The 13,034-nt window shown below is 40.8% G+C and overlaps 2 protein-coding genes across 8 annotated transcripts in view; one reads left to right on the top strand and one right to left on the bottom strand.

Moving 5' to 3' along the window:
- SMIM18 (small integral membrane protein 18) overlaps positions 1–13,034 on the bottom strand; it is a 51,001-nt gene that overhangs the window by 15,158 nt on the left and 22,809 nt on the right. For 2 of the 7 annotated variants that reach the window (XM_074993828.1, XM_074993826.1), the window contains 2 exons: positions 9,133–9,337; positions 4,313–4,394 (listed from right to left, as the gene is read on the bottom strand). The gene's annotated coding sequence lies outside the window, so the exon portion shown is untranslated. Of the gene's footprint in view, positions 1–659; positions 763–4,312; positions 5,891–9,132; positions 9,338–11,538; positions 12,933–13,034 lie in introns of those variants that run through there. The other 5 variants (XM_074993827.1, XM_074993825.1, XM_074993829.1 and 2 more) reach the window with 5 other exon arrangements.
- Positions 1–13,034, top strand: part of GTF2E2 (general transcription factor IIE subunit 2) — a 66,743-nt gene that overhangs the window by 36,182 nt on the left and 17,527 nt on the right. Inside the window, exons 3-6 of the mRNA XM_074993824.1 lie at positions 2,015–2,106; positions 3,020–3,127; positions 6,095–6,277; positions 8,758–8,851. Of these exons, the coding sequence (XP_074849925.1) occupies positions 2,015–2,106; positions 3,020–3,127; positions 6,095–6,277; positions 8,758–8,851 (477 nt within the window). The remainder of the gene's footprint in view (positions 1–2,014; positions 2,107–3,019; positions 3,128–6,094; positions 6,278–8,757; positions 8,852–13,034) is intronic.

Here is a 13,034-nt window from a genome sequence, read left to right as displayed (position 1 = left end):
TGGTTGACAGAGTGGTTCCTTCTGGCCTTAAATCCAGGAATGTAGGTGGTAGTATGTAAGCAGACATTGTTGCTTGCAGGTTTTGGTTGGACGATGACTTTATCTTTTTGGAACATTGTTTGTAACGTCTCTTAGGGTGACCCTATCTCCCCGTCCCATATGTGGGAGAGGGAGATTTGGGCATGGGGAGGGGCCACCCCACCAAGCCCCAAGGAGCCAGGAAAGGAGGCAGCAGCTGCTGGCACTCTCCAGAAGCCCCGGGGAAGCAGCAGCCCCCAGCATTCCCCAGGCTTTTGTCTCTGCTGTGGAGACTGGTCTCTCCCCTCCTCTTTTCCCACTCTGCATGCAAATCCTTTTCAGCAATACTTCTATCTATCTAGTTATTCCCTGTTTGTAGAAGTGCATTTGATTTTTTCCAAGAGAAGTACTTTGCACTTGTCTTTATTGAGTCTCACCTTGTCGCGTTCAAACAAATTCTCTACTTTATTAGGGTAATTGAGAATTTGAAACCTGTCTTCCCAAAGTGCTAGCAACCTCTTTCAGCGTAGTGTTATTACAAATTTTATAAGCATACTCTCCATTCCAAGAGTCAAGTCATTAATCATACCATCTATGTGATTAATTGTTTTCATAACAGCCACTTAGCAGCTACTACTTACAAACAGGAAATTGCTCATATATTTCATTCTTCATAAAACAAGGTGGAACTTTTTTTTAGACTGTTTAGAAGTTTGCTTCAGAGTGCCCCAAGTTAATGGAATACTGAAAAGTATAGATAGTATATTAGGTTTAGATTGCCGGAAGGTAACAAACACCAATCTGATTTATGCATAAAACACAATAACAATGTTTGATTCTAATGCAGTTCATGGACTTTGCACCAGCATTTGATTTTAGGTTTAAGAAGTTCAGATGAGCAGCCACATACGAATAGAGAAGGTTAGAGGTGCTGGAACTAGGGATATGGTGGGGAGGCTACTGCACCCTTTAGCTTGAAATTGATTCTAGTGTACACAGGGTTTGCAGTCTGGTTCAGTGGTTCTGAAACCTCCTCCTCATAACAATTGTTCCAGTACTCCGGCATAAGGGTTGAAAGTTGGGATTCTCGCTGCATTATTTTGTTTCTGAAAATCCCCTCAGTGATTATGAAAACAATGGGACTCTTTGATAAGTGACTTCTAGCTTTTCTTGATAGATTCATTATAATTATTCTCAAACGTTACATTATGAAGTTAGTATTTAATGAGCTAGTAAAACAATTATTTGGGGGGATGTTTTCACAAATTTAAACTTTGTTAATTTTTTGAAACAATATTTTCATTATTTTGGACATGTTGCCAAAAAAAAAAAAAAAAAAAAAAAAAAGGGAGAAAAAATCTGTGCAGAGCCATACCACATTATGATAATTATGTAGTATTGTTAGTTCTGTCCCTGATGCAACCAAGTACTTTTCTCTTATGTTTCTTGATAAATTTTTAACTGGGCCTATTTTCAGAGCAGGATACAGAACTGAATGTCATCTGGCTTGCCTTATAAGCCTTGGATGCATTTTAATTGATATTGTATTGCTTACAATTTTAAATTAAAATTTCTACTCCTAACTCAGTGTCAGTATATATAGGTATCATTCAGTCAGGTAGATGGGAACCGTGAATGCCTCTAGATGATATTCAGTGAATATAATTATAGTTGTTCGAAAATTGTTTTAAAAAAATAAAAAGTCAAATGTAAAGTATTAAGTCTAGGAATTAAAATTTACTCCTTGGATATTGATTTGTGCTTCAATTGCTTGCCTTCTCCTTAAGACATAAATTTTAACATTTCTGCACTTAGGGAATTACATAGGAGCTATGTTTTCACCCACAAAGAAACTTCTGAAATATGTACAAAAGAACATCTGAGCTATGCATGCTTTTTATTTATGGTTGTGGTACCAAAAAGAGGTGATTAATTTAAGTAGAGTACAAAACTAAAAATCTGTCTTTGAGAATGTGTTCCTTTGCTCTTTCTGCAGATCACAGCAATGGGTCATTTAATTTAAAAGCTCTCTCAGGAGGTTCTGGCTACAAGTTTGGAGTCCTTGCTAAGATAGTGAATTATATGAAGGTATGGCCTTTTTATTTGAACTATAATTTTTCAGAAATGTTTATACTTAGAAACATCTCAGAAACATTTATAGATGCTGACCTTTCAATGCAGCAGTAATATTAAGAGCTTTTATCTGACAGGCAGAACAACTTGTTTAATGTCAAAAACGTCATTAATAAAAAAAAAATTACCAGTGTAAAATTTCATCTTTGGCCAGGTCTATCCTAAAGGAATAAATGAATTAAAGATATGCAACTTCAGTTGCAAGAATTGTGTAGCTGGAGCTGACTTATCTTAAATAGATTTTTGCCGTTGTCCCCGTAGCAGGAGAAACTTTCTTCATTTTCCCTTACTCCTTGCGACTGCAAGGAGTATTGGGATTGACAGTCCTGAATGTTTGATTTAGCAAATGCTAAATCGAACCCCGGAAGATTGACCGCCATCTTACTAAGTATAGATATATGCTCTTTGTGTCTTAAAGACTCTAACTCAAATTGGTTCATTTGAAAGTTAAAAAGATGGTAAAGAATCTGGTGACTTAACCCAGAGGTGAGACTTGCACTGCCGTTCAAGGATCATTTATCAAGCTGTCTTTGAGAGCTAATTTCTCCCACTTGTTTAGAAATGTTAGCTAAACTTTTATAATTTGACTCATTTCCTGTCATCAACTTTCATTTTAAGTGCTGTACTTCATAACAGACATTATAGGTTCATTTTCTTACTAAGCCTTCATAACAAAATTTTAAAGATTTCAGTCCTTGAATTAATATTTAAGTGCTGTGTATCATAACTTTTTTCTTTTAAATTAAAAGAGTTAATCCTGATGGGTGTAGATTGCTATAACATGCTACCAGGCTTAGTAAGTTGCTGTAGAGTTCATACTTTCACTAAGTATGCACAGAGCTATAATTTGTGTTATTTATTTTATCAGACACGGCACCAGCGTGGTGATACACATCCGTTAACTCTAGAAGAAATTTTGGATGAAACGCAACACTTAGATATTGGACTCAGGCAGAAACAATGGTTAATGAGCGAGGTAAGGAAAATAAATTTTCAGACTGTAATAACTAGTGATAATAAAATTCAACTTATATATATATATGCTTAATATATATTGTAATATATAATAGATCTGCTAAGTATTTTGTGTCTTCTTTACTTGTATTACTACGTAAGAATAACCCAGTGCTGTAGTGATACTAGCTCTGAAGCTGAAATTATTCTAAACTGTGAAAGACTGTGTAAAAGGATCTATGAAGAGCATTTCCTAATCTTGGTATAAAATTAAGTAATTCATTATTAATGCAATACAATGAACCAATACTTTTAAAAAAATGTTAATGTATATGTTAAATACAAGAATGCATCAGCATTTTACAATCTTTTATTAATGACAAATTGACTTAAATAATAGCTAAGCATTCAACATTATTTGCTGGTCAAGAGCTTTACAGTTTTCATAATATTGGTGACCTAAGAATGGAATGATAACAGTAGTTTGGAATTTTTTTTTGTGGAGGTTACAATTTTGTATGGACTCTTCCCTTTTATGGCAATACAGTATTTAACCAACTTGCTCCAATCCTTTTCCTCATAACACACTTTTTGCCTGATGAATATGAATGTTTTTATGGTCCTTCAGTATGCTTTAGCAAAATAAAATTTCATAAAGTGCAATTGTTGAAGTCTGTTTGGTGTCCTTAAATGTAATCTACATAATACAACACTGCTTTTCTTCTGCTTCATTTATGAGTGAAACACCACTTACATTTTTATTTAGTACCAACTAACATAGACAAATAGCAAGAAAACAATCAGTCCATGTAGTTGTTATATTAATAAGACAAACTATAGTAAAAGTAGTATGGCTGTAACAAAAACACCTTGCAACATTTCACTTGCCCTGGTGCCCCTGCTAAGTCCTACTGATGTGCACCTAAAGGGCAAAATCCTGCCCTTAATTAAGTCAGTGGGAGCTTTGTTGAGGATTTCACCATTAGAGCATTATCATGTAGAAGCTAAGTTAAGAAGAAAACAATTTATGTTAAATTATTATTGGATTTATAAGTGATGATAAAATGTGAATAAAAGCTCAACAGCATGGTAGTCTAGAAGGCTGTGAATAGGCAAATTACAGCAGTTCACCTAAAACTTTAAGGCTTAAAGCTTTGGTGGCTTACATAATCTCTTGGGAATTAGGTAGGCTGCCAAAATTAGTTACCTTTTTTGTTATGACTGTGTGTTCTCCCTCCTTCCTTCTTTCTGTGTCTCTTCTCTTTCTCCTTTCAGGGTCAGGCTGGCAGCTGCAGAAGAAACAAACTAGGGTAACTCTCCCTTGCAGAAGAACTTTCATTGTGGTTGTGATAGGATGGGGTTTCCTGGCACATCTAGAGAAAGCAGTCCAGGGTACATTTCCTTAAAATCTGGGCCACTTACAGGCCCCACCTTAAGGTGAGAGGCTCTTAAGCCTGTTTCGCCCAACACTGCATAGATTCTTCCAGGCCCCAAAGGGCCCAGCCCCAGACCCCAGTCAATATATAATTGGATCTTACCCAAACAATACGCTCACCAATTCTTTAGATCTAAATATCTAAAGATTTATTAATAAAAAAGAAAGGACAGGGTTAGAGAGAAGAATTGTTAAAGCAATACTTTACACACAACTACTGATGCAGGCCAGTGATGTTATTTTCTGAGTCTTGAAAGTCTCTGAAAGTTCATTTCAGGTTACATAGATTCAGTCATCAAAGCATTGTAGATCTGACTCACTGGGGTCCACATGCTGGCACATGGACCCGTGAAGACCAAAAGATAAAGAATTCAAGATGGACACTTAAGTCCACACCGTTGTTGTCTCTTGTCTTCAGGGACAAAGCGTCTTCCTTTTCCCATAGTACCTTAAGGGTCCGCCCTCACCTGACTCAGGTGGGCTGTTGTGGCAAAGTGCCATTGGATGAATCCCAGGAGACAGTTTCTGATTTCTGAGATGGACCTTTTCCTTTGCTTCAGTTCAGGTCACTTGACCACTGGGCTGCCTCCCAGTGACAAGTCCCAAGCAACAGAATATGGATTCAGTGCCTGAGCATCTGGTTTCCACCCTATAGTTCAGCCCCGTGTCCTGGCTGGGGCTGAGTTCACACCTATTATGAAGCTTAGCACTGAAACATTTTCTAACACAGCTACATAGCTAAAATCTATAACTTTATCTGCGTACACAATATAGACATGAGTAGCATACATAGATTGAGGGCATCGTCAGCTTTCATTACACACCTCACATGACCCCCTTAACACAATATTTGGGGCCAGTAGCCATATTGGGTATTAAAATGGTTTCCAGACCCAATATAAAATCTGGTCATGTAACAATGGTACTGTCTGTTGAAACAGGAAAATAGCTGTATCTTTTCAGTTGTCCATGAAATCCTGTTCAGTTTCACATCGAAGCTTCCATCATGGATAAAGTTCTTCTGTGCAGGAGATCTGCTCTTCCACGTTTCTTCTGCATCTGCTGGTGCCAGTTGATACCAGTTGGGGAAGACTGACAACAGATTTGTTCATCCCAGGGTAATGTCTTTCACATTTGTAACTTCAGTATAAGATCAGTTTGATACATGGAGTAAATCGCTTGATTACATTTTATGTCCAGAAGAATTAATATTTTTGTATCCCCCAGTACTTTAATTCGTCTAACCTACTTCCAAAAATGGAGACCGTGCAGCTTTTACTAACACAGCTGCCACAAATGTCTTTATGGGTCTTCCAGCCTAAGGTGCCGTGTAATAGAGCAGAACCTCTTCTGTAAAGTAAAAAATACCATCATGATGAATTCTGCCAGTACTGGATCTGAGATCCTGCTTCCCAAGTCTGTTTCCTAATTCAGCCTTTTAATTGTCAGCTACAGTATGTTGCTGGTGTGCCATCATTGACAAATGAAAAGTTTGTTGTGTCAAATACATGCATGTTTTTTTCTTGAGTTTTAAACCTTATGCCCCTATTACAGGCTCTAGTCAGCAATCCCAAAATAGAAGTTATAGATGGGAAATACGCTTTCAAACCTAAATACAATTTGAAAGATAAAAAGGCACTGCTCAGGCTCTTGGACAAGCACGACCAGCGGGGACTGGGAGGAATCCTTCTGGAAGACATTGAGGAGGGACTGCCCAATGCCCAGAAAGCCATAAAGGTAAGTAACACTGGTAACTAACAGTCCAATCTATTTGTCTTGTCAAAGAGTAGGCTAATTGGTGACTTGATCATGATGTTTAAGTACTTATTTGGGGAACAGAAATTTGGTAGTAAAAGTCTCTTCAACCCAGTGGGTAGGGCTATACCAAGATCCATTGACCAGAAGCTGAACCTAGACCATTTAGACTAGAAATAAAGGCATGAATAATTAAGCTTTGGAACAATATACAAATCAAATCAGGATTTATTCTGGAAGATCTGACCTAGGTCATGCAGGAATTAACTCAGGCAAGCCATGCGGCCAATATTACACAGGAGCAGTGGTGCTGGAACATTTCTTACAGTGCGGGTACTGAACACCAGTGGTTCCCACCCCAGCTTTTTACCTCGACTTCCCCCTTACTCCTGTCCAAGGCCCCCGCCCCCTGAAGGGTCAGAAGTGGGGCTCTTTCTCTGGTGGCATGGCATGGACAGGGAAAGGGGAACACATACGGGACCCTGTGTGCAGGGCAGGAAGCAGAGCTCCTGCAATGGAGCCAGTGGTAGCCTGGACTCCACAAAGAGACTCCAAAGTGTGGGACCGACAGAGCCCTGGGTGTAGGGCTGGCATCAGCCAGGAGCAGAGCCCTAGGTGCAGGGCTGATGGCAGATGAAGGCCTGTATTTGGGACTGGGAGGGAACAGAGCCTTGGGCGCAGGCCCTGCAACTGGGACTCCAGATGCAGGTCCAGGACTGGAGTCTTGAGTGCTGGGCCGGCTGGGCACAAAGTGGTAGGTGGAATTTGCACAAAACCCGAGGGTACTGTCACCCTTAGTTCCTACTCCTTTGTGCAGGAGCTGAGAGATCACCGTGGCCCATTCTTGTCTTGTTTGACTGAGTCAGTGACAATTTCATATGCTGTAGTACTTGAGTATTACAAAACACTAGAAAATCCCTTGAACTCAGGAAATGAGATAAATTATTTATAATTTGTTTAATGGATGGCAAAATATATGATCTTAATCTTTTAAATAATGAGGCTTCTTCATGATCTTTTTTTAAAAATAGTCTGATGAAGAATCATGGACTATACTAGTGTTGCTTATGATTAATAATTCTAGATTATTGCGTATTTGTTTAGAAGATATAATGCAAATGTAAAAGTACACAATCAAATCAAAATGATTAACAGAGAAATGATGCCATGACCATAACAGGCTATTGCCACATAGCCTGATTCTGGTCAATAGACATTGAGGACTCAACTCAGATCAGCTTTTTTCAGACTCAGGCCCCTGATTAGTTACTAAGGCTTTGTGTACAGTCACACTTACAACCATTTAGTTTAATGTGGTTTTTAAATTGCTGTGTGTACACTCCTGTTTTCGTTCGATATTTGCTTATTTTGATTTAGCTTAATCTGGTATCTTAATCCAGTGTGATGCATGGTTCTCTATTAGGTGGTCCATAGAAAGTAAGAGCTTGATGCCAGCTATTGTAGTTCACCCTTTACTTCAAGTGCTCGCGTTCAATGCTGACGGTCCTGGTGTTAAACAAGATTTTTTTTCCCTTTAAAAATAGGAAATTACGTACAGAACCTTACAGAACCTTAAAGAACTGCTTAGGCTGCAAAGTCGAAACTAAAAATGCCAAAACTAAGGTGGCCTGTGCAACCCCATTGCTGCCTGGCATGTGTATACATTATGAGCTATACTTTAATTACATGATTGCATACTGTTTTTCCCCAGTGCCTTCCCTCCTTTGCAAAGGATGGGCCTGCTCTGGGTGTGAATCAGGGCTGTGAGGTGAATGGAGCAGTTGTTTATATTACCCCCACCTTGTTTGTTGTGGAGGTTTGAAGAGGTGTAGTGATTAAAGCAGGGGCCTGCAGGAAGAGAAATAAGGAGTGTCTCCTTAGAGAACTGGACTCTGTCCCTCATTCTGCCACAGAGTTTCTGTGACAAGTCAGTTCTGCCAAAAACTTCACCCATGAGCACTAATCATGTGTTCATAATTCTTTGGGTGCCTTGCTTGAGACACTGAGTTCCTTATTCGCTAAAGTGCTGAACACTCATGTTTCCGTACTACTCAGTAACGGTAATCCTCCAAAAATGCAAAAAGGCACCTCCAAAAAAGCACTCATGCATCTGATGAAACAGGTCTTTGCCCACGAAAGGTTATGCTCCAAAATATCCGTTAGTCTATAAGGTGCCACAGGACTTCTTGTTGTTCCCTCCAAAAATGGTGTTTCACTGCATAGTGAGAGTTTACTTTACAAGATACAATATTAAAGGTGGCATTCCTTCTCTCGGTTGTCCTTTTGGGTTCTGTTATCTTGAAGAAATCACCCTGAGCTTTCCCTGCTCCTTAGCTAGTAGACATAGCAGAAATTTGGAGTAGGTCCGTGGAAAATACATGGTATTTGGTAAATGGAAATACAAGAAACATGCTAGTAGTCTGACTCTTTTTTGTTTGTTTGTTTTCCTATTTGCATTTGAGGCTTTAGGGGACCAAATCATCTTTATTACTCGTCCTGATAAGAAGAAAATCCTTTTCTACAATGACAAGAGCTGTCAGTTTACAGTAGATGAAGGTAAGTGTGCTCTTTACAATTTTTTCACTGAGAATTGGCCTGCTTGTCGACTCCGTTTGTTTTTTTTTTAATCACCTGTGTATAAGAAATCTAAATATTATGGTCTCTTAAAACATTTAGACTGGGATTTACTTAGCAGTGTGATTAGTCCATTTCAAATTTCATATTTTGTTAAATCAATATGAACTAATAGATTAATAAATGGGTTCACAATTTGGAGTGGCAAAACTATTGTTCCTTGAGTGCTTGCTCATATGAATTCCAAGAAAGTGTGTGCATACCACTTGCATAGCTGTTGGAAGGTTATTCCCCTAGGAGTACCCATCAGGTTGGCTGTGGAGCCATGTGGAATTGTGCCTTCCTGGGAGTGTATAGGTGTCCCTGCCAAGCCACTGCCTTTTCAGTTCCTTCTTACCACCAGTAATGGCCATTGGAGCAGGTCGTCTCTCGATATAGCAGATGATCCCCTTTCTCTTTCTAGGGTAGCTGTAAATAGTTGAAAACTTAGTATTAGTTAATTCAAATACTGGAGAACCTTGATTATTGATTATCCAACAATCTGTTTTATCTGACAGGGGGAGGCTGGATAATCAGATTTTCCAGATAGTTGAGTGGGGCCACTAGTTCAGCCAGCCCTGTGGCAGCTGGTCCCACGGCAGCCAGCTTATCCATGTTCTGTATCATCCAACATTTAAGAACATAAGAATGGCCATACTGGGTCAGACCAAAGGTCCATCAAGCCCAGCATCCCATCTGCCGACGGTGGCCAATGCCAGGTGCCCCAGAGAAGGAGAACAGAAGACAATGATCAAGTGATTTATCTCCTGCCATCCATCTCCTGCCCTTGTTATGAAGGCTAGGGCACCATACTTTATCCCTGGCTAATAGCCATTTATGGACCTAACCTGCAAAAATTTATCAAGCTCTTTTTTAAACCCTAATAGAGTCCTGGCCTTCACAGCCTCCTCGGGCAAGGAGTTCCACAGGTTGACTGTGCGCTGTGTGAAGAAAAATTTCCTTTTATTAGTTTTGAACCTACTACCCATCAATTTCATTTGGTGTCCCCTAGTTCTTGTATTATGGGAAAAGGTAAATAATTTTTCTATATTCACTTTCTCCACACCATTCATGATTTTATATACCTCTATCATATCGCCCCTCAATCGCCTTTTTTCCAAACTGAAAAGTCCCAGTCTCTCTAGCCTCTCCCCATATGGGACCCTTTCCAAGCCCCTAATCATCTTAGTTGCCCTTTTCTGAACCTTTTCTAATGCCAATATATCTTTTTTGAGGTGAGGAGACCACATCTGCACGCAGTACTCGAGATGTGGGCGTACCATAGTTTTATATAGGGGAAGTATGATATCTTTTGTCTTATTATCGATCCCTTTTTTAATAATTCCTAACATCCTATTTGCCTTACTAACTGCCGCTGCACACTGCGTGGATGTCTTCAGAGAACTATCCACTATAACTCCAAGATCCCTTTCCTGATCTGTCGTAGCTAAATTTGACCCCATCATGTAGTACGTGTAATTTGGGTTATTTTTTCCAACATGCATTACCTTACACTTACCCACATTAAATTTCATTTGCCATTTTGCTGCCCAATCACTCAGTTTGCTGAGATCTTTTTGTAGTTCTTCACAATCCCTTTTGCTTTTGACTGTCCTGAACAACTTGGTGTCATCTGCAAACTTTGCCACCTCACTGCTTACCTCATTTTCTAGATCATTGATGAACAAGTTGAACAGGATCGGTCCCAGGACTGAGCCCTGGGGAACACCACTAGTTACCCCCCTCCATTGTGAAAATTTACCATTTATTCCAACCCTTTGTTTTCTGTCTTTTAACCAATTCCCGATCCATGAAAGGACCTTTCCTCCTATCCCATGACCACCTAATTTACATAAAAGCCTTTGGTGTGGGACCGTGTCAAAGGCTTTCTGGAAATCTAGGTATATTATGTCCACTGGGTGCCCCTTGTCCGCATGTTTATTAACCCCTTCAAAGAATTCTAATAGATTAGACAGACACGACTTCCCTCTGCAGAAACCATGCTGACTTTTGCCCAACAATTCATGCTCTTCTATGTGCCTTGCAATTTTACTCTTTACTAGTGTTTCTACTAATTTGCCTGGTACTGATGTTAAACTTATCGGTCTATAATTGCCAGGATCTCCTCTAGAGCCTTTTTTAAATATTGGTGTTATATTGGCCGTCTTCCAGTCATTTGGTACCAAAGTGGATTTAAAGGATAGGTTACAAACCACTGTTAATAACTCCGCAATTTCACATTCTGTTATCTGACTGTCCTTTGGTCCTGTTTAGCTCAGATAATCAGGTTCGACTGTAGTTCTTAGATAAGTTTCAGCTGGGGTTTCCCTCCACCTGCACCACATTTTCTTTCCCAGGGACCAGGACATACCTCTGTGTCAAGGGTTCAAGCTACCCTGGCCCTGTCTGAAGCCTGTGCCAAAGGAAGACCCACATGACTCCCGTTTAAAGTGCTTGCCAGGAACCCACCAGACTGAGAAGTGCAAAATGTGTTGAGGCTTCCACTCGAGAACTAAAAAAGAGAGGGACTTTAGGCTAAAATTGCTCTTCATGGAATCAGCCCTTCATTCCCAGCTGACACAGATATTCTCCAACTCCAAGCTCAGCACTTTGGTTTGGATTGCACTGACCTCAATAAGAGCCATTGAGAGAGGTCACCGGCCTCATGGACCCTCAGCACCACCACTCCGGATGCCGTACTCTGACTCAGCCAGCACTGTAGACTCCAGACTCACAAGAAAGTACATTGAGTCTAGTTTCTAGTCGACTCCCCAGTGCAGGAGCCTCAGGAGGAAGACTTAGACCTTCACTCCGTGATGGACTCCTTTGAGTTGGCCAGGAACCACTTAGTGATGATGGTGCAGTCCTCTTGTGTGAGCACAGCTGGGAACAACACAAAGCAGCATCATACCCTCTAGGAGCAAGCTGGCAATGATTTCAGCACAGCTCTTCCTCATCTCAGCATCACTCCCCAGCATGATCTCACTCCACACGTCTTGTTTGCCAGGTTCAGAGTCCTTGTTAGACTGAGACTCAGAGGCAGAGTTCTACTTCTGTAGGTGAAGCTGGCACTGCTCCAGACAAGAGACAGGGCAGCTGTTACCTGTGGTGTCATGGCCACTGCAGTGGCAGGCACCAGCTCAGTGGTCCTTCTGGATATCATGGGCCAATCACCAACCCGAAGGGCTGGGGCCCAGAGCCTTGTCAGTGGTTTGGGAGGTGCAGACCCCTCCATCATCAATATCTGTTGCCCAGAAACCTCCATGGGAAAAGAGATGGGCACTTAGAAGGGTATGGGCCTAGAAACCAGCACCACGCAGGGAGCCCTATGCCAGCCAGAAGTTAGGAAGTCCCAGTGCTCCTGCAGGCATCTTCCCTCAACCTCCCCAATGAAGCAGTAGTGGGCACATCTACCATGGTGCTGACAATGGATGTTGATTAGAAAAGTAGCTCAAAATTTGGACACATGGGTGGAGGACATGTTGGAGTAGACTGACCTCAGGGTTGACTTTTTGGTGCCTGAAGGTCCCCCAGGGAAAGCTTTGCCCCTCAGTAAGACCATCCATAACACTACTGAAGTGTTATGCAAATGCCTGCCTCTTTCCCCATGTCAAAAGGGGTGGAGAAGTGCCTTCAAAAGGGTATTTGCACCTGTTCACTCACCCTCTGGTGGTTGTGGTGGTTGCAAACCAATGGAAAGGCAGGAACAAGGAGGTGAAGAATTTGGACTTCTTCAGTAGGAAGATATATTCTACTGGGGGCACCAGCTTCACATTCTAACCATTCAGCCTTAGCAGCTATAGTTTTCGTTCTAGTAATGTTGTCCAGATTAAAAGAACTACTTCCAGTGGACTCCGGCTTGGAATTTGCTGTGGTCTTCGTGGAAGACAAGCTCATTGTGAGGCTTCCTTACTTTTGGTAGACTTGGCAACATAAACCAATGCAACAGTTGTAGCTCTGAGAGAAGGTCGTCATGGCACCAGGTGTCAGGACGTCTGCACAAGGCCCAGTATATTATTCATGCATTGCCTTTTGATATCGTGGGGCTCTTTTGAGAGCAGGCAGACACTACATTCAGTAGCCAAAGCACCCAAGATCAACTCTGAAGTTCATAGGGCTTCATACA

Source organism: Carettochelys insculpta, chromosome 4 (assembly GCF_033958435.1).
Source record: "Carettochelys insculpta isolate YL-2023 chromosome 4, ASM3395843v1, whole genome shotgun sequence".
In the NCBI taxonomy this organism is placed as follows: Eukaryota; Metazoa; Chordata; order Testudines; family Carettochelyidae; genus Carettochelys; species Carettochelys insculpta.
This window is presented reverse-complemented; position numbering and strand designations above follow the sequence as displayed.